At 39.4% G+C, this 27,862-nt stretch overlaps 1 protein-coding gene across 5 annotated transcripts in view; it reads right to left on the bottom strand.

Moving 5' to 3' along the window:
* Positions 1 to 1,232: 1,232 nt before the first annotated feature.
* LOC106052226 (uncharacterized protein C8orf34 homolog) overlaps positions 1,233 to 27,862 on the bottom strand; it is a 64,569-nt gene continuing 37,939 nt past the window's right edge. For 3 of the 5 annotated variants that reach the window (XM_056015290.1, XM_056015289.1, XM_056015286.1), the window contains exons 11-17: positions 27,082 to 27,120; positions 18,225 to 18,286; positions 16,317 to 16,414; positions 16,086 to 16,146; positions 9,208 to 9,310; positions 4,313 to 4,339; positions 1,233 to 1,633 (exon numbers count right to left, since the gene is read on the bottom strand). In XM_056015290.1, the coding sequence (XP_055871265.1) occupies positions 1,626 to 1,633; positions 4,313 to 4,339; positions 9,208 to 9,310; positions 16,086 to 16,146; positions 16,317 to 16,414; positions 18,225 to 18,286; positions 27,082 to 27,120 (398 nt within the window). In that variant the 3' untranslated portion in view covers positions 1,233 to 1,625. The remainder of the gene's footprint in view (positions 1,634 to 4,312; positions 4,340 to 9,207; positions 9,311 to 16,085; positions 16,147 to 16,316; positions 16,415 to 18,224; positions 18,287 to 27,081; positions 27,121 to 27,862) is intronic. The other 2 variants (XM_056015288.1, XM_056015287.1) reach the window with 2 other exon arrangements.

Raw genomic sequence — 27,862 nt, 5'->3', positions numbered from 1 at the left:
CAGTTATTAATGGACACAGTGTGACGTCTGCTACTGGTCGTCTGGTATTGTCTCTCTAGAGAGTGTGTGTGTGTGGTTTCGAAACAAATCATTTTTGTTTCCAATTAAATTTGTGTCTCTAGTAATGTTTTGTTTTAAACAAGATGAATAATGCAACACTTTGTAGATTCATTTCGTATGGAACAATGGAAGAAGAAAACAAATGAACTAAACTGTGCAGAGCTATGTTTGGTTCTTGTGTTTGGCGCGGCGGAGTTGTAGTCATTGTTTTATACTGTCATGGAGGAGAGCCGGACTTTGACTTTGGTGACAAGTCTAACACTAAGATGGTGCACACAAATGTCTAATTAGGTCTCATTGATTCATTAAAAGTTGTTCTTGTTTTTAATTTCCTGATGTAAGCCTAGTGACGTTAGCGGCGTTTTTTTCCTATGACGTCATGGACAATTTTCATTCAGAAAACATTCTAGCCGAAATAAATTTTTCGATAATGAAACATTTTCAAACCGAAATGACGGTCGACCTCAAGTTTTCCCCTTGTGGTCAATCAGTTGAGAACGTTTTTTCTCATTTACATATATAAACCTTGAAATTTTAAAGAAAATCGTTAGAGTCGTTTTCAAAATAACATGTATTTACATATTTATAGGCCTACATACATTAATTTGAAGCGCGAGAAGCTTCTTTCATCAGATTCCACAATTACGGGTATTGTATAATGCCGTTTTTTTAGCGCGTAGAATTGGCGTTTTCCATATTGAATTACACCCCAAAATGACTATTTCGTCTATATTTTATGAGATTTTATGTGTTTTCAAAAGATTTTAGAATTTCCAGAGATTTCCAGGACTTTTTCGTATATTTTGCAATTTCAGATTTCAAGGAGCTCCTGGTAAATCAGGAGGCCGCGGAAAATACGTTGTTAAGTTATAAAATGGTTTAAGTTAATAATGCATACACCTAGGATTATCGTGGGGCCTATGAAAGTGCAATGCCCACTGCAGTCGTCACATAGTTTGCAGTGGCCTAATGCCGTCCTGAAAATGAGCATCGTATGCTACGCCGTGGGTCGACTAGTGTTCTATTATAGTATTCCAGGTTGCAAGGATGTCAAGTCCAACAAACAATTCAAACTTTTCTTCTTCAGAAAGTAGAAGGTAAGAAAGATAACTCTGAGATACATTAAATGTTTATGAAATATTAGTGTTGTACATTAAAATAAAAGACAAGAAGACACTTGGCCTAATATTTATTGTATAGAAATAGGTATTTTAAAATAGAATCCTAAACTAGTCTAATAATTATGAAATCTTACATATAAAAATTACAGTGACATAAAGTTCATTTTTCACAGAAACACTGGCAACTGAAAAAAAATCTAAGAGTAATGGATCTAAAAAACTGTATAAAATGTATAGTTTAGAATCCTGTCAATAAATACAGTATATTATATAAAATGTTTCCAAATTCTTGTTGTCTATTCTACTAGTAGCATTGGTCTTGTCAACAAAAAAAAAACAAAACAGCACATGGTCCAGTAGAAAAACTTAGGTCTAGCTATTAGGAGCATCTTGAAAAAACTTAGGTCTAGCTATTAGGAGCATCTTGTAAAAACTTGGATATCATCAGTAGGCTAGAGAGAGAGAGAGAGAGAGAAAACAAATCAAGTTATTACACAATCAAAAAACACAATTCTTAGTCATAACTAGTTGGACTGAACTCATGCACCAATGTTTTTATTACAAAGCTTCTATCAACTCAAGTCTGTCTGTCGGGTACACACACCGCTATTTCTTCCACATCCAGGCTCAGATCAAGTTGAAACCTCGCATCATTATTCATCGGTATAGAGAAGACACGAATCAATCATAAGAAAGGAACCAAATAGGTAATTAATTATTGGTAATGAATTGTTTTGTTTGATACCAACAAGGGAATCTATTCCTTCAGTATTCACAGATATGGCTCAATTTGTTGGGTTTAATCGCCTTAACTAACGGTTAACGCTATTTTTCCTTGACTTGAAACAATGATTTATCGTACCTAACAAAACATGAATGAATAAGAAAAATACAACTATTTAGTCCATGAATTATTGATAATTAATTATTTTGTTTGTAGGCCCCCCTACATTATTGATAGCTATAGTTTTAAGGGCAGAGTTCTTCCCCTTTGTATCACACTTCCCTCACAAAGACACACACAATGACACATCCCTTTTTGTTCTAAATCTGAACTCTGAACTCTAACCTTTCTTTGTAGCCCCCAACCTCATTTCTCTTATGGTATACACACACACACTCAAGCTTTTTATTAAAAAAAAGCACTTATTTGTAGAGTTCTTTCAGGGAACAGCAGCAGGAGAAAGAAGAAGAGAGTCAGATAAAAATCTTGTGTGGTGCTCCTATCATCCAACAGACTAGGTGAAGGGAGAGCTATAAGTCAATCATCCAACAGACTAGGTGAAGGGAGAGCTATAAGTCAATCATCCAACAGACTAGGTGAAGGGAGAGCTATAAGTCAATCATCCAACAGACTAGGTGAAGGGAGAGCTATAAGTCAATCATCCAACAGACTAGGTGAGGGGAGAGCTATAAGTCAATCATCCAACAGACTAGGTGAGGGGAGAGCTATAAGTCAATCATCCAACAGACTAGGTGAGGGGAGAGCTATAAGTCAATCATCCAACAGACTAGGTGAAGGGAGAGCTATAAGTCAATCATCCAACATACTAGGTGAGGGGAGAGCTATACGTCAATCATCCAACAGACTAGGTGAAGCTATAAGTCAATCATCCAACAGACTAGGTGAGGGGAGAGCTATAAGTCAATCATCCAACATACTAGGTGAGGGGAGAGCTATAAGTCAATCATCCAACAGACTAGGTGAAGGGATAGCTATAAGTCAATTATCCAACAGACTAGGCGAAGGGACAGCTATAAGTCAATCATCCAACAGACTAGGCGAAGGGACAGCTATAAGTCAATCATCCAACAGACTAGGCGAAGGGACAGCTATAAGGCCCTGTCCCACACACACATTGATTCTAGTTGAGGCCCTAAAAACTCTTAAATATTAACAAAAAGTACAGGCACTTAAGTATACTTTTGCCTATCTGGCCCACTATCTTGCAATAATATCGGACTTGAGCTGGATATATATATTCCGCTGGATATTACAACTCTATTGTAAAGCAATGTCCTTGAGCACAAGTCAGCAAGCTGGTATACCAGTGATTAGTCTCAGTGTGAAGTCAGACAACAGTCCTGAACAGTTTACACAGTGATGCAATGATGGAGATTCTAAACAGTATTGGTCTCTGATGCTCCTTTAGTTGCAAGAAGAAGGGGATCTGTTGTGTGTGTGTGTTTGTGTATGAGTGTATGTACACAGTAATACACACAGCTAGATCTGAATGTCGAGATCACTGATGCAGGAATATTCAACTTAAGGTAACCTAAACAAACTAAGGAGTCAACTGGTACATATGTGTTGGTAAGCCATGCAGGTCAAGGGCTGAAACATTTGAGCACAATGAACATAGGACTTGACAAACAAATGACTGACTCTCTCTCTCATGCAAATATCTGACTCTCTCTCATGCAAATATCTGACTCTCTCTCATGCAAATATCTGACTCTCTCTCATGCAAATTGATAGTAGAAAGAACTAAGTCTATCTTTATGGATACAAGAAACTGCAAATTATGAAAAACCCTAATCCTAAAATTCTCAATACAAATGAACACTTTCAGAAACCATTCATCACCAAGGCTTGTTATATATCTAATTTTAAAATAAAAGTTCAATAGAGGTTTATTTTCAGAAGACCAGAAGTTTAATTTCAGCATGCGACCAGAATATGATAAATATGGCTCCTTCTGTGAACACAGTATACAGACAGACATATGGACAGAACAGACAGACTACACAAAAGTAATAACAGCTCTTTTTCTTCTGGGGATATCAGAAAAATAAACCTTGAATGCATAAAGCCCTATCAAAATACATTTGTATCATACACTTTTTGTATCATACATTTGTACTCATCTCATGAACCAGCAACAAAAATGTTCTTGCCTAAGCAAATGCTTAAAAAATTTTCTTGCCTAAGCAAATGCTAAAAAAAATTCTTGCCTAAGCAAATGCCAAAAACTGTTTTTGCCTGAGCAAATGCTTAAAAAATGTTCTTGCCTAAAGAAATGCTAAAAAAAATATTCTTGCCTGAGCAAATGCTTAAAAAAATGTTTTTGCCTGAGCGAATGCTAAAAAATGTTGCTGCCAGTTTGACATCAAAATGTTTGGCTACTTACCTCTCGGATCCTGGGCTGGTCTCACACCTGGCAATACAAAGAAAAGTGGAAAGAAATGTTTCATAAGAACTAACAGTTGATTGAAGAATTTTGAAAAGAAAAAAAAAACAACAAAGAAAGACATTAAGTAGGTCACTGAAGAAGGAACAAAACCTATTTGGTTCAATCAGATCACTTCTAGAGAGTGTCTGCAATGGCATCATATCACTTCTAGAGAGTGTCTGCAATGGCATGAAATCACTTCTAGAGAGTGTCTGCAATGGCATCAAATCACTTCTAGAGAGTGTCTACAATGGCATCCAATCACTTCTAGAGAGTGTCTACAATGGCATCATATCACTTCTAGAGAGTGTCTGCAATGGCATCATATCACTTCTAGAGAGTGTCTGCAATGGCATCATATCACTTCTAGAGAGTGTCTGCAATGAGATCAAATAACTTCTAGAGTGTCTGCAATGGCATCAAATCACTTCTAGAGAGTGTCTACAATGGCATCCAATCACTTCTAGAGAGTGTCTGCAATGGCATCATATCACTTCTAGAGTGTGTCTACAATGGCATCTTATCACTTCTAGAGAGTGTCTGCAATGGCATCAAATCACTTCTAGAGTGTGTCTACAATGGCATCATATCACTTCTAGAGTGTGTCTGCAATGGCATCATATCACTTGTAGAGTGTGTCTGCAATGGCATCAAATCACTTCTAGAGAGTGTCTACAATGGCATCAAATCACTTCTAGAGAGTGTCTGCAATGGCATCATATCAATTCTAGAGAGTGCAATGGCATCAAATCATGTCTAGAGAGTGTCTACAATGGTATCATATCACTTCTACAGTGTGTCTACAATGGCATCAAATCACTTCTAGAGAGTGTCTGCAATGGCATCAAATCACTTCTAGAGTGTGTCTGCAATGGCATCAGATCACTTCTACAGTGTGTCTACAATGGCATCAAATAACTTCTAGAGTGTGTCTACAATGGCATCAAATCACTTCTAGATTGTGTCTACATGGCATCAAATCACTTCTAGAGTGTGTCTACAATGGCAGGTTACCACCACCACAAAAAGGACAGAAATATATTTATTTTCCTATCAAACATTTGTATTTAGATTTGTTAACTCTTTCAGTGCAGACTCTCAGCCAGTAACTTGGTAAACAACATTTATTTCATTATCTTTATAATGTTTGACATGACCTATATTTCCTAAAGCCATGCTGGTATGGAGTAGAGACATTATGTTTGTCTAAGGGGTTTATGATGCTTCTACATATTATGCGTTCTAATATTTTACATGTGATGCTGGTCTGTAGTTTCCAGGAACTCCTTTTACAAAGCTTATATCAACTCACTTGTCTCTGTTTGGTCAAAAGTTTGAACCCCTCCCATTTCACATTCTCAGATCAAGTTGAAACTTTGCACACAATTATTTCATTGTACCTGACAAGACATGAACCAATAAAAAATTAACGTATTAGTTAATGAATTATTTGTTTGATATTGAAATAAGGGGAAAAAATGCTACTTAATGAGAGATGTGGATGTATATATGGATTTAATCCCCTTATTACATTTTGACACGCTTTTTCTCCCATTTCTTATTCTTGGATCAAGTTGAAAATTTTTCATAATTATTTATACTCGATGACAATTAACGAATCAATCCAAAAAGTAGCCCATTTTTAATCAATTAGTACTAATTAATAATATTTTTTTTATATTCCAGAAAGGGCGTTTAAACCTGCCATTTTCAGAAAATTGGTAGTAATGAGCAGTTCTTTCCCTTAGATAAGCTTTTTTTTTTTTTTTTCTTTTCCTTGTTTAAATATTGCCATGACATTAAAAGCTTCTTGTTTCAGTCCTTCAGTAAGTACTCTACCCTGATTCAGTGATGTCTGGAAAAAGTATTTTGAACACTGACGCTAGCTCATTGCTTAGTTCTTTGAGTAATCTAGCTGGAATATCATCAGGTCCTGAAGTTTATTTGTTTTTGTGTTAGCCAATAGTTTTGGATTTATTTTTTATAGACATCTCTTGGGCAGCCCTTGGGTCTGACTTCCTCCACAAGCTCTGCATATAGGACAGGCATGTCAAACTCATTGAGGTGTATGGGCCGTATAAAAACTTACTATGACCTAAGGGGCCGCAGACAAAAATCAGTTGCAAAACAGCCTACTAGTTCTATGTAAATTAGAAACAATATAATAGAATACAATGATTAATGGCATACCCGTCCCTTAGCTAAATGTGTAGCACTATTTGGTAATAAAAATGTATGATGAGTACGCATTTATTTTCTATGTCCTGATGCTTGAATTCTTGTCTAGGATACACGTTTATTAATGTCAGGTGGAAGTTTGTTTTCCACTGACACTTTCATCACTGATGACAAATTTTGATGAGATAATCTCGAACGGTTAGGTGATGTTGTAGCTTTCATTATGGAAAAGAAATGCTCACAGAGATAAGTGCTTGCAAACAGCAAGTATTCTGGCTGCAAATTTTTGCAATTCAACATACCGTTCAGGGTAAATAACTAAAATTTTGGCACAGCCAAGTCTATATACTTTGTTTTTAAACAAAGAATCTGACTTTTATTCTCTCAGCTCTAGTTGCCAGCAGCAATTTCAGAATCAAATGAGAAAAACAACGAAAATTCTTGCTCGTACGGAACGAAGTCACGAATACGGCCAGTGGAAGCATCTACTAACGATTACAGGTGTAAGACATATTTACCAAATGTTGTAGCCGTATTAAATCTTTTTAGTTCCTGACACGTTGAGAAGTGAACAAGATTTCCTCTTCATATTTGGTTAATCCACAGTCGTAATTTTGCTTGTAAGCACTTCACATGATCACACGCAGTTGTGACAATTTTGTCTTTACTTTGAAGTTTTAAATTGAAGTCTAGCAGGTGACCATTGAGACCATCTTCAAATGCCAAATTCTGAACCCATTAGTCAGTTTCGAAATGTTTAACAGGTTCACCTTTCATGTTCAGAAACAATACAATTTCCTCACGCAGTGCCAAAAAATCTTTTCAATACTTTATGACATGAGAGCCAGCCGACTTCTGTTTTGTAGTAGGGAACACAAACCAATTCGTGTCCAATGTCATTCAGAAACATTGAAAATTGGTGATGATTTAAACTACGGGTACGAATAAAATTGAGAGCGACTGAAACCGGTCTTATGACATGTTGGAACTGTAATTGCTGAGCGCAGAATGTTTCTTGGTGAATGGTGCACTGAAAATGAGGAAATTTAAATTAGCAACAGTCTCTCCTATTTTTGCAAGTAGCTTTGCATCAAAAACATTTCATTATATGGTTGGTGCGCCATCCATTGTTAGATTAGCTAGCTTTAGCAAAGATAAATTGTACTGCAATACCATCTCCTGTAATTTCCCAAAACATCCTCGCTTGTTGTGGTGTTATACATAGAACAGAGCTCAAGTAGTTCCTCGTGTATCTCAAAATTCCTGTCACATGCACTTATGAATATAGCCAACTGTGCTACACTCGATGACTCATTGAGAGCCAATGAAAATAATTCGAAATCTTTAATTGTTCACGCAAGCTGACTGACATGTCATTTATTCTATCTGCCACAGTGTTCCTAGTTAACGCTATTTCTTTGAATGCCTTCACCTTTTCTGGACAAATTTCTTCGGATTTAACGACACACTCTTTCATAAAATCACATTCACTAAATGATTCGCTATGGCTTGCAATTAAATTTGACAAAATGTAGCTTGCTTTCACTACAGACTCACTCTCGACGTTCAGTTTAACAAATATTATTTTTCGATTCAAATAGCTTGTCATCTCTTATTTTCCAGCGTAACAGTTTAACATTATTTTGAAAATTTTTAGGTGGCTAAGCGGGCCGCACGCAAGGCGGTCGCGGGCCGCATGCGGCCCCCGAACGCCGTGTTTGACATGCCTGATATAGGATTTCTTCAGGGCTCCTCTATCTGGCATGCGGGTCAGAGCCAGTGTAGTCTTCTCTGTGTCAGTTGGGTGCTTGTGGCACGTTTCAAAATGTCCTGGTAGGAGACATGATACCTCCATTATATGTGTCATTATAGACTAAGATTTTGATGGCCATAGTCTATTTGGTATTTTTCCAGATGCGCTTGAAAAGTTTTGCCATTGCTGCAGAAGCCTTTCCTATTCTTTTTGTCAGCTCAGTGTCTAAATCTACTGTTAGGGTTTCCATTTTCCGGGGTATTTCTGGAGCATCTTGTGCCAGGATTGTGGTCTTGGTGAGGTTTATTGTAAGGCTAAACTCTTGACGAGCAGCTGCCAAGGCATTCACTAGCCTCTGAAGTCCGTCTTCTTGTAAATTCACAAGGAATTCAGATTTTAGTTGAACAAAAAGCTTCATAGTTTGTACAATTGTTTTAAAAAATTCTTTGTTGTAAAATATGTAAATTGTTAACAGGGTACAGAATAGGACAAAGAAGAAACAGGCAGTCAGAGAATGGGAAGACAACTTTCGAGAATGGGCCAATGGGAAGAGAACTTTCAAGAATGGGCCAATGGGAAGACAACATTCAAGAATGGGCCAATGGGAAGACAACATTCAAGAATGGGCCAATGGGAAGAAAACGTTCAAGAATGGGCCAATGGGAAGACAACTTTTAAGAATGGGCCAATGGGAAGACAACTTTCAAGAATGGGCCAATGGGAAGACAACATTCAAGAATGGGCCAATGGGAAGACAACGTTCAAGAATAGGCCTGTCATTGAAAGAGATTCAATGCAAAAGACAAATAGAAATTGACCAATATGGTCAACAGAAGGTGAAGATGACATTGTTAGTTAAAGGTTGGGAATGAGACAGAGAACTATTTAAATGAGAGTCACATTTCCATGAGAAGACTTTCACCTTGATTCCAGTCATAGAGACTGTCTGTATCATCTGGTATCATCCAACCTTTAGAGCTGTCTGAATAGAAAGAACTTGGACTTGCTGCTGCTGTGTTTGTTACCTAAGACACACAAATCATAGAATAGAAACACTTTGTCAAAGACTAGGATCTTCAATGATCTTATCCTATAAAATACAAAACGTTACTTCAAAAAAAGGAAAGATGATTACGTCCTATGCGTATCCCTAGAGGTTCATCTAGTCATGTATGTTAATCAATGACAAACTCTGCTAAGTCATTGGTTTTCCTGGCTGGCTCAGGCAACACATTCCATGCACTAAGACCACTAGGGAAGAAGGAGTATTTGTACAAATTTGTCCTAGCATATGAAACAAGGAATGTGCCTTTATCTTTGTGTCTTTCTGATTATTTTATTAGGTTTTGTTTTAGTATTTTAAGATTATGGTTCAGTGTTTTATGTATAATTGCTACTTTACTTTTGAGTCTTCTCTCATGAAGGCTTTGTAAATTGAGTGATTTTACTAAAGGTGTAACTCTAGTCAAATGTGCATATTCGTTTGCTATGAATCTCACTGCTCTATTTTGTGTCTGTTCCAGTTTCTGAATGTTGTCTTGCCCATTAGTATTGACCCAAACCTATAGAGGTGAAATAACATTTGAGTGTTTAGGTTCTCATTTGATTTGTAGACATTTCTTGGAATAAACCCTCATAATTGCATGATCATTTTTCATTTATTATAACACCTAAGTATTTTGATTTTTTAGTGTGTAACTGGTTTACCATGAATAAGATAAGTGGTATTAATTTGTTATAGTTTTTTTGTTACTTTTAATAATTGTCATTTTTATTGGTTGAAAGACACGCTCCAATTTGATTCCCATTTCTGTGATTCATCTAATTCTCTTTGTAAAAATGTCTGTATCTTGTGTTGTTTTTATTGTTCTATATAGGCCTACTATGCAATCGTCTGCAAATAATCTGACTTTTGTTCCTGAACTAATGTAATTTGGTAAGTCATTTATGTAAATTAAAAATAGTAGTGGACCTAAAAGTGTTCCTTGAGGTACAGCTGAGTTGACTGTAATTGGTGGTGATTTAAAGCCGTTTATTATTACAGTTGGGGTTAATCCTATTTCCGTGATGATACTCATGAATTCATTGATGTCATGTACCAGCAAATATTTAAATTTTGTACACAGGCTATGGTGGTAAACTTTGTCAAATGCCTTATAGGAAAATCTAATCTAGTAGCTCATGAATTTATCCTATTAGTTGTGTTTCACCTGATCTATATTTCCAAAAGCAATGTTGGTATTGAGTAAGGGCATTGTGTTGTCTAAGTGGTTTATAATGTCACTACATATTATGTAGAGGCTATCGTGGGAAGTAGACTGTTCTTGACAGCAAAGCCTACACGATTGTCCTGAAGTTCCATGTGGCCAGTCAAGTTGGACATATAACCCGTAACTGTTGTCTCCCGAGTTGTTTTAGCGCATTCCTGGGCATTCAATAGGGGTCATGGGTGGCCCATGCGTCATGGTCCCTCTCTCTCTCTCTCCCTCTCTCGACCTTGCTGATGAGATCCAAAGGATCGCGTGGCACCAACTCAGAAGCTGGAAAGTTGGGAAGGCCTTCATGCTAGAGACCAATACTGAAGCGGCCTCCATGCTAGAGACCAATACTGAAGCGGCCTCCATGCTAGAGACCAATACTGAAACGGCCTCCATGCTAGAGACCAATACTGAAGCGGCCTCCATGCTAGAGACCAATACTGAAGCGGCCTCCATGCTAGAGACCAATACTGAAGCGCCTCCATGCTAGAGACCAATACTGAAGCGGCCTCCATGCTAGAGACCAATACTGAAGCGGCCTCCATGCTAGAGACCAATACTGAAGCGCCTCCATGCTAGAGACCAATACTGAAGCGCCTCCATGCTAGAGACCAATACTGAAGCGGCCTCCATGCTAGAGACCAATACTGAAGCGCCTCCATGCTAGAGACCAATACTGAAGCGGCCTCCATGCTAGAGACCAATACTGAAGCGGCCTCCATGCTAGAGACCAATACTGAAGCGGCCTCCATGCTAGAGACCAATACTGAAACGGCCTCCATGCTAGAGACCAATACTGAAGCGGCCTCCATGCTAGAGACCAATACTGAAGCGCCTCCATGCTAGAGACCAATACTGAAGCGGCCTCCATGCTAGAGACCAATACTGAAGCGGCCTCCATGCTAGAGACCAATACTGAAGCGCCTCCATGCTAGAGACCAATACTGAAGCGCCTCCATACTAGAGACCAATACTGAAGTGGCCTCCATGCTAGAGACCAATACTGAAGCGCCTCCATGCTAGAGACCAATACTGAAGAGCCTCCATGCTAGAGACCAATACTGAAGCGGCCTCCATGCTAGAGACCAATACTGAAGCGCCTCAGGAGAAAAGCAGAGAACAAAAGCAGTCCCTCTTTATAGCTTGTATTGACTTGACCAAGGCGTTCGACATTGTCAGCAGATCCGGCATTAGACGTCGCAGAAAAACCAGCGACACGTATTGAAAATCACACACTTGCTTACACACTTACATGACCTACTTCGGTACAACAATAGCCAGCAACCTAGATATAGACACTGAGATGATAAAAAGAATAGGACAGCAGAAATGGCAAAGCTCTCCAAGCGCGTGTGGGAAAATACCAACTATGGCAACAAAAATTCAGAGTCTGCGTTCTGAGCACACTTCTTTATGGCAGTGAGAGCTAGGCAACTTACATGCGTCAAGAACACAGATTAAATACCTTCTAACTACGCTGAATGCGACGCATACTGTGCATCTCCTGGAGGGATCGTGTCACCAACCAGGAAGTTTTGAAACGGGCTAATATGCACAGCATCTATGCCATCCTTCAACAGAGAAGACGACGCTGGCTCGGTCATGTAACTCGCATGCCAGATGGAAGAATCCCTAAAGACATCCTAAACGCTGAGCTTGCAGAAGGAATCGGACCCAAGGGCCGCCCAAGACTAACTTACAGAGATGTCTGCAAGCGAGACATGAGAACCACGGGCATCAACCAAAGCATGTGGGAAGAAATAGCCCAAGACCGGACAGCATGGAGACAGACTGTACGTGCTGGTACGAACTTCGCCAAGTGCAAAAGAAACGAAGTTGCATCAGTCAAGAGAAAGAAAAAGAAAGCTGCCCTCTCAGCTAGCCCTAAGTCAGATGCATATACATGCACGAACTGTGGCAAACTCTGCCGCTCCAGAATTGGCTTGATCAGTCACACCAGGTTCTGCCCCGTCTCAAGACAAATCCAAAGCCATTGAATCACCTCGGCGCATCCATTGTCTTCCGAGACATAAGGATCGATGTATATCAGTGGTCTTCAACCTTTTTTGGCCTACCGCCCCCTTTTCGAATTTTTTCTTTACAAAAAATCCGCCAGCGCCTCCCTCTAAGAAAAACAGTTTTTATAAAGAAGCGTGAGAAGGCAAATTTGAATAAAATATCATCTATCTATTAATTTTTATGCTGTCAATAACACTTATCCCGCTTGGGAGACGACCACATGCCAAAGGCGATTGTTGTGAACTCCTTGGCCTATGACTGACGGGCTTTGAGGAGGACTGAGTTACAGAGGTGCCCCGATCCCCCGTGAGCGCTACAAAGATTTATTCAGGCTCCATTTTGCTCTCACTGGCATAGAGGAAATTACCTGGCAGCATTCTCTGGCAGCAGATAGCCTCTGAGAGAAACAGTTCGAGAGCTCTTACAAAAACTGCGGAACAAACATTTGATACTTAAAGAAAAGCCAGCATACAACGGCTTTGTCTGCATAAAATTCGGGAAAATATATAGGTCGCAGTTGGGTTTGCGTAGTTATGTGAAACGACTCAGCCGTAATCTTCGAAATTAAAGGCAAAAACAGAAAATATTATCATTATACAAATATTATGTCAAATAATTTGCAGTGATTACTTACACACAAAAATTAATTGTAAAGACTTTCTTTCAAATCCTAAGAATAGTCTCCGTTTAAATTGTTGAATATTAGGGCCTACTGTTTTTAGGTTTAATTGTAAATTTAGTTTTATTTTTTAATATAAATATTATTGTTACTGAATTCACTGCAAAATGAAATTAAGCTAATGGTAACCTCGTGCCTCTGCAGCCTGACAATATTAGAAAGTTTCAAGCTGTAAGTTAGCCAAAGCAAGGCTCTAGTGGCTACATCCAGTCTATTTCTTGGCTTATTTATTAAGTTTGTTACCCACTAAATCTAGGTTAACCGTGTATGTTGACGGAAAAGATAAAACATAATTCCATTTTGGACCACAATTTTTGAATTTTACTGAAACATTTAAATGCAGCCACATCTCTGTTGTGCCTCCAGGGGCGTAGCTAGGAATTTCCATCGTTTGGGGGCCGCTGCATTTTGCGTAATATTTAATTTAATTAATTAAAAAAGCACTAATTTGGCCCCCTTCCTTAAATTGGGGCCCGGGGGAATTTCAAATTTCCCCCCTCCCCCCCACCCTAGCTACGCCACTGTGTGCCTCCTATGTTTTCATTCTTTTTATTGAAGACATAATTTTGTAAATCTATTTTTTCATGCAACTCAATCTGAACGTCAGTAACAGATGTTTAATAATTGTCATTTATATATATATATATATTTTTTAATTTTAGAAGCGAATCTTAATTTCTTCATGGAGCATTGTTATGTGAATTGCATAGATATCGGTGTCCTTGGGCATTAATTCATTTGTCAACAAACAATTTATGTGAGATTGTAAAACTCTTTAAAATAGATTTAATATCTCGATGAAAGAGAAAATGATATAATCAATGAAAGTCATTTTTTTTCCTAGCAGTTGGAGCTTGGTTTCATTCATTTGTGATAGATGCCTACCATGTAAAACATTTTTTTTAGCCTGCTTAATAAGTCATCGCCAACCGTTGAATCTTCCCGTTTCTCAAAAAAAATAATTATTTAAGAGCTTAAAAAAAACGAGCCATAACCATTAACAAGCCCATTTCGAAATCCAGCGAACTTCAGTTTACAACAAGAGTCTAACATCTAATATTTGTTTTACCAAACTGTTGAAAGATGCGCCGGCATGGGTTTGTATTTTATTTACAGTTTTATAATTAGATTCAAATAGAAATGAAATTGCGGGCTAAACTTTTCTTGTGTATCATAACTCACAAGGTGAATAGTGAATAGATTTGTTCTTATAAAGTCATTGTAGCGTCCAACCACTGATAGTTTCCTATATGTCCTCATAAGCTACATAACTAGACAATTTTGAAATAATATTTCATCTCTAACAGAAAAAAGTCTTTTGGTGTTACATATGTTTTAAAATAAATTTAGTTTTAATCAATTTTTCAACACTATCATAAGAATTCTAAAAAAGCTATGAATTTTTCTAAGAAGCAATTAAAACATATCCTGCTTTGCCGTTTTTTTTGTTTTTAATATTGTTTTAATTGTAGATTTTTATAATTGTTCATGAATATTCTTAAATTATTTTTGGATATCGCTATATGTTCGTGAAGCCGACTTGGTTTCATAACCTCTTCTGAAAATGCCATCAAAGTAGAACTTACTTTTTTTCTAGTGGCAATTCACTAAATCTCAAGGAAATATTACATGACATACCAGTGAGTTTTCGTAACAACATTTTATCAATGTTTTTTGTTTTAAAAAGTTAAATTATTCTATTAAATGTTACCTGTTATGTTTTTTTTTTCAATTAACATTGACATATCAATATATGAACATATGTAGATAAAATAAACTATAATCTAAAAGGCGTATTACCTAGTTTGTTAATCAAATCTGAAACGTTTATACGCGCGAGATCCAAGGACAATAAATACTCTCCGATTACAGCAAAAGAGTAAGAATTTAAAAATAGAAAATGGGATTCCCGAACTCAATTTCTAAGGCTGTTTCTGTTCTTAAATTAGAAGTTGGCACACAAGTGAACTATACTGTGTCTTTAGTGGGTTTCCCAGCTTGAAGAATTTTTTTCATTTGTTTTGTTTCAGAGCACCTTTAGTTTCTTCTTTATGCCCACCGCCCCTTTGGCTCTCAGCACCCCCCAAAATCTCGAAAATGCCCCCTAGGGGGCGATATAGCCCCCGTTGGAGACCACTGATGCATATATATATATTATTGTATATATACATATTATGTGTTCTAGGATTTTACATAATGCTAGTTAGGGATACTAGTCTGTAGTTTCCTGGGTCAGATTTTTCTCCACTTTTTAATCAGAGGAGTGACGTCCCTTGGTACTCTGCCCTGGTTAAGCGATGCCTGAAAAAGTATTTTGAACACTGGGGCTAGCTCATTGCTTTAGTTCCTGAGTACTCTAGCTGGAATATCATCAGGTCCAGACGCTCAATTCAGTTTGATGTTGTCTAATAATATGTGGATCCCCCTTTCTGGTACATTTATATCTCCTGTCTTTTACTTGGCTGAAAGTAAGTCATCTGTCTTTGTGTATCCAGGGGATGAGAATGCTGATGCAAAGTATTTGTTTAGAATGCTAGCATTAGTTTCATTATCATTGTTTTAAATTAACTTCTTCTTTTAATGGTGCTACTCCGGTAGTTTCCATTTCTTAGACTTAATGTAAGACCATAAGTTTTTGTTGTTATCTTAAGCTATTACATTGTTTATGTATTCACTCTGCAGTTGTCTGCTCACTTTTTGGGTTAAGTGTTTAATTTTAATATACTTGTTATACACTCTGCCTTAAGTTTCATGACAATTTTCTATATAGTTTTTTTTTTTTTTCTGTTTACCGTTACTATAGTATTATTTAACATACATATATTAGGAACTAAAAACACTCACACCAAATGTAACTTGTCCTTCTAAAGAGTTCTTCACACTCTTTTGAGTTACACCAGAGAGTCTGAAATATTTGGATTACAATCAAAGCATTCTTAGGATAAAACTTTTGTATAAATGTCAATCAGTTAGTTGTTGGTCTGACCCCGTGGGGTATGAAAGAAATGGCTCTTGTATTGAAGTAACGAAACAGTAGACAATGAGGTGCAAACAAAATGGTGTCAGATAGTTCACCTGTCACGTGAGTTTTTCTTAGAAACATCTTTGAAACGGGAAGATTTCATTCTCTTAGATTCAATATCACTGTCTGGAATTTTCCAAACTGGATGCCTCTGATAAAAAAAAATGTTATGATTAGCTTTAGAATGACTTTGAAGTATAACAAGCTAATGTTTTGTGATCGACTTACAGGTCCAGTCACTTGAGAAACACTTACAAGTCCAGTCACTTGGGAATTACTTACAGGTCCAGCAGGTCCAGTCACTTGGGAATTACTTACAGGTCCAGTCACTTGGGAAACGCTTACAGGTCCAGTCACTTGGGATCAACTTACAGGTCCAGTCACTTGGGAAACGCTTACAGGTCCAGTCACTTGGGATCAACTTACAGGTCCAGTCACTTGGGAAACACTTACAGGTCCAGTCACTTGGGATCAACTTACAGGTCCAGTCACTTGGGAAACACAGGTCCAGTCACTTGGGAAACACTTACAGGTCCAGTCACTTGGGAAACACTTACAGGTCCAGTCACTTGGGATCAACTTACAGGTCCAGTCACTTGGGAAACACTTACAGGTCCAGTCACTTGGGAAACACTTACAGGTCCAGTCACTTGGGAAACACTTACAGGTCCAGTCACTTGGGAAACACTTACAGGTCCAGTCACTTGGGAAACACTTACAGGTCCAGTCACTTGGGATCAACTTACAGGTCCAGTCACTTGGGAAACACTTACAGGTCCAGTCACTTGGGAAACACTTACAGGTCCAGTCACTTGGGAAACACTTACAGGTCCAGTCACTTGGGAAACACTTACAGGTCCAGTCACTTGGGATCAACTTACAGGTCCAGTCACTTGGGAAACACTTACAGGTCCAGTCACTTGGGAAACACTTACAGGTCCAGTCACTTGGGAAACACTTACAGGTCCAGTCACTTGGGAAACACTTACAGGTCCAGTCACTTGGGAAACACTTACAGGTCCAGTCACTTGGGAAACACTTACAGGTCCAGTCACTTGGGATCAACTTACAGGTCCAGTCACTTGGGAAACACTTACAGGTCCAGTCACTTGGGAAACACTTACAGGTCCAGTCACTTGGGAAACACTTACAGGTCCAGTCACTTGGGATCAACTTACAGGTCCAGTCACTTGGGATCAACTTACAGGTCCAGTCACTTGGGAAACACTTACAGGTCCAGTCACTTGGGAAACACTTACAGGTCCAGTCACTTGGGAAACACTTACAGGTCCAGTCACTTGGGAAACACTTACAGGTCCAGTCACTTGGGAAACACTTACAGGTCCAGTCACTTGGGAAACACTTACAGGTCCAGTCACTTGGGATCAACTTACAGGTCCAGTCACTTGGGAAACACTTACAGGTCCAGTCACTTGGGATCAACTTACAGGTCCAGTCACTTGGGATCAACTTACAGGTCCAGTCACTTGGGAAACACTTACAGGTCCAGTCACTTGGGAAACACTTACAGGTCCAGTCACTTGGGAAACACTTACAGGTCCAGTCACTTGGGAAACACTTACAGGTCCAGTCACTTGGGAAACACTTACAGGTCCAGTCACTTGGGATCAACTTACAGGTCCAGTCACTTGGGAAACACTTACAGGTCCAGTCACTTGGGATCAACTTACAGGTCCAGTCACTTGGGAAACACTTACAGGTCCAGTCACTTGGGATCAACTTACAGGTCCAGTCACTTGGGAAACACTTACAGGTCCAGTCACTTGGGAAACACTTACAGGTCCAGTCACTTGGGAAACACTTACAGGTCCAGTCACTTGGGAAACACTTACAGGTCCAGTCACTTGGGAAACACTTACAGGTCCAGTCACTTGGGAAACACTTACAGGTCCAGTCACTTGGGATCAACTTACATGTCCAGTCACTTGGGATCAACTTACAGGTCCAGTCACTTGGGAAACACTCTCAAACTCTTCTTCCTCTTCTTCAGAATCTTTCAAGTCTAAAGGAAAAACAACAACAACAAAAATGTAACTCAAGCATTGAAGAGTTTTTTTTTTATTTATGAAATGAATTATAAGAAGTTTCTTTTAGAACTTTAGATCGTGTTTCTTTGTGTTGCACAGCTGAAATGTCAATTTAAAATTTCAAAGGAAAGGAAAGACAACTCCTCCACCAGCTCAACACTTCTGATTGTCTAGTCAACTCAACAGAGACATTTCAACTCAACAGAGACATTTCAACTCAACAGAGACATTTCAATGGTCGGAAGCCAAACCTTGTCAGTTGCTACTTACTGAAGTCTCGTGATTGTATTCAGTTGTTTCCCCTTTGATTTTGATTTGATTTTAGGCACTTCGGCACAATTTAGGCCATGTCGTGCCTGCAGTCCCTTAAGGACTACTCTCTCTCTAAACAACAAGGGCCAGATTCTATACAGTCATATCATTTAAATCAAGGTCTATTCACAGTTAAAATAGTAAAGGTAGTAAAAATTTAAATATTTGGTAAAATTCTAATGTAAATAGTACATGTTCACAAATTCATAAATCAGATCTTCGTAGATAGCCCCACTTCCCGGATAAAGCCCAGTATCTTCCCAGGGTCGACATTATCAAATAGTGTTTTTAAGTTAGTGGCTCTAAAATGTTTCTCCCTGACATCCTGGTATCTGGGGCAATCAACGAGGATATGTTCCACGGTGAGGCGAGAGTCACAGTACTCACAAAGTGGGGGCTCCTCTCTCTTCAGCACAAAAGAGTGCGTGATGTAGGTGTGGCCAATCCTAAGTCTGGACATGGTCGTGCTACCACGCCTTGTCAGACCCTTAGATGTGGGCCGCCACCTGACATCCGCCACAATCTCCCTGAGTTTACTGTGAGTCTCAGCCTCCCATCGGTTCTGCCACTCTCGATAGGTGGCAGAGGCAATACTTTGTCTCAGGTCCAAGGAGGGAATTTGGGTTCCTGACACCGCTTGATTTAGGGCTCTCTTTGCTTCTCTGTCTGCGGCTTCGTTTCCCTCAATGCCAACATGGGAGGGGACCCAGATGAAGGTGACATCCCTACGGTTGGCTGTTATTTGGTCCAACAGCTTCAGGCTCTTATGTACCAATGGAATGTCAGTCTTCATCCGCCCCAAAGCTTTCAATGCAGATTTGGAGTCGGAGCAGATTATAAATTTTCTCCTGTCTGATGCTTTTACGGCCATAAGTGCAAGCGATATTGCATGCAATTCAGCCGTAAAGATGGAGCAGCCATCGGGGAGTCTACGGGAGATTGTTTTGTTCCGAAAGGAGCAGGCACACGCGACCTTTCCATCCATTTTGGATCCGTCTGTGTAGATGGTACCACAATCTCCGTAGCTCTCCTGCAGTTCCCTAAAGTGGACTTGTAGTATGCTTGAGTCTGTATTTTCTTTTTTTGAAATTAAGGAGGGATAAATTTAATTTGGGTTTATTCATTAGCCAAGGAGGATTCTGAGGGGTTTCTATTTTAGAGATTTGGTCAATGGGTGGGGTTAAATTTTGGATGGGTTCTCTCATTCGGAGGCCTAACGGCTGTATTTCGTTAGGCCTTCGATTGTATAATTCTACCTCTGTGGGGTTAAACATGGAGTCGAAAGCAGGGTTCGTGGGGTTGGATTTTAGCTTGACTATATACTGCATTGCAAGCTTTTTCATTCTTATATCCATCCTCCACGTGGAGACTTGGGATAGGTGATGTACGAAATGCGCCGAGACAGAGACGCAGGGCAGCATTTTGTATTGGTTCCAGTATTTTTACATAAGACTTCCTTGCTGCTCCATATATTATGGATCCGTAGTCCAGCTTGGATCGAATTAGACTCCGATATAGCAGCAGCAAGGTATCTCTGTCAGCTCCCCAGTCCGTATGGCTGAGTACTCTAAGTATGTTAATGACTTTTGGCATTTCTTCTGCCTTCCAAACCGCTCTAGCAGAAGTGTTGGCATCCAGACTGCCGACAAAACCTCTGGAATTCCTTTTGGCTGACCGTATTGTTTGTCTAGCCTTTGCTCTAGCTATCCTGAATAGCTTTAGGTTTTCCTGGGAAGGATTCTTTATAAATGCAGCCAGTCGTTTTTTCCTATCGCCAATAGCACTTTTGCAAGCTGTATCAAACCATGGTTTGCTAGGCCGTTTTGGATTTGCGGAGGTTAGGGGGACAACTTTCCTGGCTATACTAAGTAGCCTGCTAGCAAAGGTATCAGCTGGGTTCTGTTCGTCGAGGATATTTTCTGTGATATCCTCGGAGCATCTTTTTTGGAATTGTTCCCAATCGGCCTTATTCAGTTTCCACCGCTGAGGTCGTCCCAATGAGGTGAGATTGTTAGTAATGATGATTGGGAAGTGATCACTTCCCCGTAGATCATTGCTAACCGACCATTTAAAGTCGTCTAGAAGTCCAGGGACACATAAATTGAGGTCAATGCATGTGAGTGATCCAGTTCCTGGGTGCAAGTAGGTCGGTGATGCATCATTAAGTATGCATAAATCATGTTGGAAGAAGATATCATCCAGCATACGACCACTTGTGTCAGTATTGTTGGATCCCCACATGGTGTTAAGAACATTGAAATCCCCAATGATTATATAAGGCCGGGGGAGTTGTTTCAATATGTCCTCCATGTCTGTTCGGTTTGATGGAGCGCCTGGTGGTAGATACAGGCTGCAGCAAGTGATAACCTTGTGAAGTGTTATCCTAGCTGCTACAGCCTGTGGTGTGGTCTGTAGTTCTACCCTCTCATGGGGGACGTTGTCCTTCACAAGGATACAGATTCCACCTGATGCTCTCTCTGCATCCTCAACATTCTTGCTGTAAGCACTGTAGCTTCAGAAACTGATGCTATCTTTCAGAAATGTTTCCTGTAAGCAGACAGCTACAGGAGTCTCAGAGTCCATCAGTAGCTGCATTTCCTCATAATTGGCCTTGAGGCCTCTACAATTCCACTGTACAATTCTGGAATCTATGGCTTATTCTAGATGACCTACTTGGAGCTATTTGGCCTTGGGAGGCCCCCGGAGGGGTTTCCCTTTATTCCAGTGACCTTGGTATTTTTATTCTTGGGTTTGGATGGAGAGGAGGACAACCCCCTTTTGGGGGAAGTCTTTCTCTCTGGAGAGGGGAGATCCCTCTGGTTAGAGCGGAGGTTATTTCATCCTCTCTCACCTCGGGCATCCTCTCCGTTTTGATTTCTCCCCTTAGGGAGTTGGTCAACCTCTAATTCGGTAGAGGTTGGGGTGTCTGGCTGGGTTCTTTGAGGAGAACCTGTGTCAGACATGATGTCTCCGGGTTCTCCCGGAGTATTGGTTTTGACATGCTGCTCAGTCTCCATGCTCTCATGAGCGAGCACAGAGAACCTGTTCTTTAGCATGACAACAGGGCTTTCTTTTCTCTTCGGAGGTGTGTTCTTTGGCTGTGTTTTCTTCTGAGTTGGATGAGGAGGAGGAGGGGGTGGTGGGGTCAATGTGTCCGTCTGTGTGGCTATGGATCTTCCTATCTTAGCAACAGCCTGGGCGTAGGTCTTTGTCAAGCCGAATTGGCCCTTGGGTAGGGCCAGTACAGCCGATTTCGCCTGGCTGAAGGTACATCCATTTCTTGCCTTGTACTCCTGCACGGCAATCTCCTGTTTCCACACGGGGCAGTCCTTGGAGTAGGCTGAGTGGCCAGCTTGACAGTTTGGGCATTTCAACTGGGCTGTGGAGCCCTTGTCCTCATGACCCTCTCCAGCACATCTGGCACACACAGTGTTCCTCTTGCAGACTGCCACGCCGTGTCCATAACCCTGGCACTTGAAGCACCTCATGGGGTTAGGTATGTAGGGCCTCACTGGAACTCGTAGGTATCCTGCCTTCACATACTCTGGCGGTGTCCTAGTTCCGAATGTGAGGATAATAGTGGCGGTTTTGACATCCTCACCATCCCTGCGCCTGATACTGCACCGGGCATGGGTGACTCCTTCAATGCCCTCCACTATTTCCTTCTCGGAACATTCCAGTAGGTCCCTAGAGCTGATTACACCTCTGCTAGTGTTCAGACTCTTGTGTGGCATGACTTCCACTTGGAGATCACAGAGTCTTCTGCATCTTAAAAGCCCATCAGAGTGTGTCTTGCCATCTACTTCTACAAGAAGTTCCATTGATTTGTGTAGCTTAGACACACTCTTGGGCTCTCCCACTACTGACTTGAGTCCCTTATAGATTAGAAAAGGGCTCAGCTTTGTCAGGCTTTTCCCCTCCTCTGTGCACCTGACCACCAAAAATGATGGCCAGGTAGTACAGCTTTTTGTGGCCTCCTCCTTTTTAGCCTCAATACGGCGTCTCTTGCCCAGACTTAAATCTGGGGCAAGTAGTTTATTGTTTTTTTTTATCCATATATATTTTCTTGTTAGTTCGGCACCTGTGCTCCCCACCGATACAGCAGCGCCCTGATTGACCCTCCAGCCACCGCCCTCCAGTATAGGTCGACAGGTAGCTCGGCATGACCAGCCGGTTGACCCAGAGCGAGCCATCTGGGCCTCAGGTCTAGGGGAACTTGGAGCCAAAGTATTGTGTTGTGGTGGTTTATCCTCAGATAGCCACCACTCAAACACCAGGATCTCTTTCTCCCCCCTTACCCGTCGCAGTCCACGGCAAACAGACTGTTCTAGGACGTAGTGAGAATTTAAAGTTAAGGAGACAGTGTGATGATCAATGAAGGCAGACTGAGGAAAAGAGGAGGCAGACACAATGATAGGAAAGAAGTAGGGCACTTTTGAGCTCCAAAAGTGCTAAGGAAAGAGAAGCGCAGTTTAACGTCATGTCTCGGGACGGGTTGTTTCCCCTTTGTACCACTGGAGGATCCAGGGGGGGGGGGCAGTAGGGGCGATCGTCCCCCTGACTCGGCCGACCCCTCCCCAGAAGTGGGCGGCGGACGAATTTTAGTAAAGAAATCACACAATTTGTATACGAATTTATTAGTTATGTTAATAATATATACTAATTATTTATATTTCAACCAATTATTTCGCCCCCCCCCTCTGATATGCTGGCCAATTTGGTGGGGTTAGGTGGGGTTATTTATTTGAAGAAATCACAGGTTATTAAGAGAATCAATTAAATATCTATATGATTGAAACTTGTTATTGATATTTTAACCGATATTTATATTATGTCGTTCCCCTGTTAGCCGATTGGGTGGGGTGGGTGGTCCTATTTTAGTTAAAAAATTACAAAATTTAAAAACAATTGTCACTAATATACTTTACATATGCTATAAATTAAATTCTTAATTCGATTCGCCCCACCCCCTATCATTTAATGCCAAATGCAATCATTAGCAGAAATTATAAAAAAGAGCGAGGATTAATCGTTGTTACTCTACCGCCCCCTCCCCTTTCCAGATTAAAACATGAACAGAATAGTCAAATATGGCGACAGAGTTTATGTAATTGCACATGATTTACATAATTATTTTAAGAAAGACTTTATTTTGGAAAATTTAAAATTCATACGAAATTTTTAGTATAAGAGTAACAATCTAATTTGAGATGAGTTATTACCCAAATATTATATTCCTAGTCACCTTTTTCCAACCTTTACTCAATCTGATATTTTTCTATTGTATAAATAAATTTGGGACTATAACTCACAATATAGGCTTGAATCCTAAAAATCCAAAAAAAGGGTAGTATCTAACTGGCCCACTTCATTTCTCCTCCCACTTCATAATGTTTGTGTGTAGAGCTTTGAATTCTAGTTCTGTCACAAAACAAAGTTACAAACAGGCGCCTATTGAACAAAACGTATCACTTACAAATGAGTTGTTTTTTTTTTAAATATTATTTTTCGAAAAAATTGTTTTTCAGCGGCGATCCTCAAAGTCTTAATCTAAATATGTGGGGTATCTTAAATTTTCAAGGAAGAAATCGGTTGTATTTGCAATGTAGTAAGGGCCTGTAAATTCATATTAGAATATTTCTTGTCCTTTTTAATAGGATGAATCATGAGCTGTAGATGTCAGGAGAACTCGTTTCTGCAGTGAAGAATGCAAGAAAACGCTTAATTATAATTATATTAATATATTATTAAGCCTTAATCTAAATATGTGGGGTATCTTATCTTTTCAAGGAACAAATCGGTTGTATTTGCAATGTAGTAAAGCCCTGTAAAATCATATTAGAATTTTTTTCAATAAAACATTATTCAAAACGTCCTTTTTTAATAGGATGAATAATGAGCTGTAGACGTCAGGAGAATGCGTTTCTGCAGTGAAGAATGCAAGAAAACACTTTTGGCGTCGGGGCTTCGCCCCGAAACCCACTGGTGTAGCCCTGTAAGCTCCCCCTGACCTCCAACTGTCAAGAAAAAGGCATCAACATGGCGTTTTTTTTGTTTCTTTTTTTTTCGCCGTAGGTTGAGAAGCACTACTTTTCTTTTGTTATTCTCATATATATATATATATATATATATATATATATATACACGCGTCACGTGCAAAGGGTTAGGGTTCACTGGGCGTTAGGGTGGGTTTGGAAAAAAATCCCCCCCCCCCCCACTCCAAAGTTCTGGATCCGCTAGTGCTTTGTACAAATATGTAACCCATGCTGCTGAGTGCGTGCCCAGTCCCAGAGAAAGTAATAGTACACAGCTTAAGGGAAAGTAATAGTATACAGTTTATTAAGGGAAAGTATCCTTGTGTCTTTTGAGTATTTTATTAGGTGTATTTTTGTATTTGAAGTCATGATTCAGTGTTTTATGTCTTCTTGCTATTTGACTGTTTCTTGTTCTGCCCTGAAAGTGTTTCTTTATGTTTTGATTGAGTTGAGGGATCCCAAAGAAAGAATGTGCAATAGAAATAACATTTTAGTTTTGTATTCGTTACTTGATTGGTAGGAAATGTCTTATAATAAACCCTAATGCTTTGTTTGATTTTTTAATAGTTTCATTAATATGCCGGACTTTGATAATTTTTCATTATTACACTTAGGTACCTTGCGTTTTTAGTCTGTGTGAATTGGTTTATCATGAAAAAATAAGTAGTTTTTATTTGTTTTAGTTTTTTTTTTGTTACTCTTAATCATTGTTATTTTTCTGATTGGAAAGACATGCTCCTATTTGATTCCTATTTCTTTGATTCCTCTAATTCTCTTTGTAAAATTTCAGTATCTTTGTGTTGTTTTTACTGTTCTATATATTATGCAATCATCTGCAAATAATCTGACTTTTTTTCCTTAGCTAGTGCAATTTGGTAAATCATTTATGTCAACTAAAAATAGTAGTGGACCTAAGACTGTTCCTTGAGGTATGCCTGAGTTTACTGTTATTGGTGTTGATTTAGAGCCATTTATTATTACAGTTTGTTCTCTCCCTATCAGAAAATCCTTAATCCACTGATGCAATTGACCAACAATGCCAAAATCAAAATAGTTTAATTTTTTAAGCAAACAATGGTGTTGAACTTTGTCAAAAGCTATAGAAAATTCGAATAAAATGTCATCTATTTTCTCATAATTATCTAAGCCTTTTGAAAAATAATCAATCAGAGACCTATGTAGGTTATATTGACATGAACAAAACATTTCCTAAAGTGGTGTTTGTACAGAGGAAGGACATCATGTCCAACAAACACACCAGAGGCAAGTGCCCAAACTGTGACCGCAGCTGTGGATTGGCCTCTAGTTGGTCAGATGAGAAGTTGTAAAGAGAAAAGATTGAATACCCCAAACAACAGTGAAAGAGAAATGTGAAGATTGTGAGTGTCTGTAGATCAGATTTGGCGATACGCAGTGATATCGACCTGCGTATCGCCAAGGCCAGTGCATCCTATGGCAGACTGTCTAAAAATGTCTGGAACAGACGTGGTATCACCACAAACACCAAGCTAGGGGTCTATAGAGCCGTCATCCTCCCTACATTGCTCTATGCCTCAGAAACATGGACAGTGTACAGTAAACATGCAAAGAAACTGAACCACTTCCACATGACATGTCTGAGAAAAATACTAAATGTCAAATGGCAAGACAAAATACCAGATACTGAAGTCCTTCAAAGAGCGTGTCTGCAAAGCATCCACACAATCCTGATGCAGTCCCAGCTGCGATGGGCAGGTCACGTCTACATCCCTAAACGGCTCTTGTATGGCCAACTAAGCGAAGGAAAGCGCTCGCAAGGTGGTCAAATAAAACACTTCAGGGACACCCTCAAAGCTTCTCTGAAGGCGTTCAGAATACACCCAGGGACCTGGGAGACAGAGGCACATGACAGAGCATCATGGCGTCGCGCTGTGAAAACTGGCGCACAGGTTGCGGAGGAAAAGAGAACAACGCTGGCAGAAGAAAAACGCCAGAAAAGAAAAGCAAGGCAAACGACACTAGCTCCAGCTGGAATAACCTGCCAAGTGTGCGGCCGAACATTCCGGGCTCACATAGGTCTCACCAGCCACATGAGGAGGCATTAACTCCAGTGCAAAGCCCTCAGCCCCCTGGATGACAAAGTGGTCATCATCGAACCACGATGGACGAACTATATATCTCTATAAGATCAGATTTGATCTTCTCTTTGAAAGAGTGACATGACATTTTCACTTCTTTCCAGTCCGCCTCTATACTCAACTCTAATTTAGTAACTGAACAAATTGTTTAAACACGGGTATTTTATAGGGTTATGTTTTGTATCAGGTTTCTTTATTACATCATTTTTTTTTCTATATTTTGGATATAAATCATAATTTATTTCTTCTGTTCTAAATTCTGAGATCAAATGCTTTGCATGCATTCAAAGATAGATAACTCTTTACCTGTTGAGGACCGCTCAGTATCAAGTTCATTCACAATTTCTGTGATAAGAAATAATACAAATTTTGTTATCATCTCAACAAAGTTTCTAAAAAAAAACATTCCATTTTTTATATAGTAATTAATACTTAGAAAACAAACAGATGCATTTTTTGTGAAGGTCATAGCACAATCAGTCTCTGTGTTGGTACTTTTCTTTCTCTTTATGTTCAACTGTGTATTCCTTTCATGTCTTTATGTTCAACTGTGTCTCATAAATGTCTCAATGTTCAACTGTGTCTTTCATCTCTTTATGTTCAACTATGTCTCTGATGTCTCTGTGTTTAACTGTGTCTCTGATGTCTCTATGTTCAACTGTGCCTCTTATCTCTCTATGTTCAACTGTGTCTCTAATTTCTTGAGTCCACTAACATAAATCCAAGTTGTCATGTACTATGGTTTTACTACAAAATGATTTGAATTTTAAGTCTGAGCTGATAGACAGAAATCTCTTTAAGAGAATCCAATCACTGAGAGTTTTAAAAACAAGGGAGAGAAGTGACTTATCTTTCATTTTAAAATACCAAATAACTAGTCTTTCATTTTAAAATAACAAATAACTAGTCTTTGGTTTTAGAATAACAAATAACTAGTCTTTAGTTTTAGAATACCAAATAACTAGTCTTTAGTTTTAGAATACCAAATAACTAGTCTTTAGTTTTAGAATACCAAATAACTAGTCTTTAGTTTTTAGAATACCAAATAACTAGTCTTTAGTTTTTAGAATACCAAATAACTAGTCTT

Source organism: Biomphalaria glabrata, chromosome 17 (genome assembly GCF_947242115.1).
Source record: "Biomphalaria glabrata chromosome 17, xgBioGlab47.1, whole genome shotgun sequence".
Taxonomy (NCBI): domain Eukaryota; kingdom Metazoa; phylum Mollusca; class Gastropoda; family Planorbidae; genus Biomphalaria; species Biomphalaria glabrata.
This window is presented reverse-complemented; position numbering and strand designations above follow the sequence as displayed.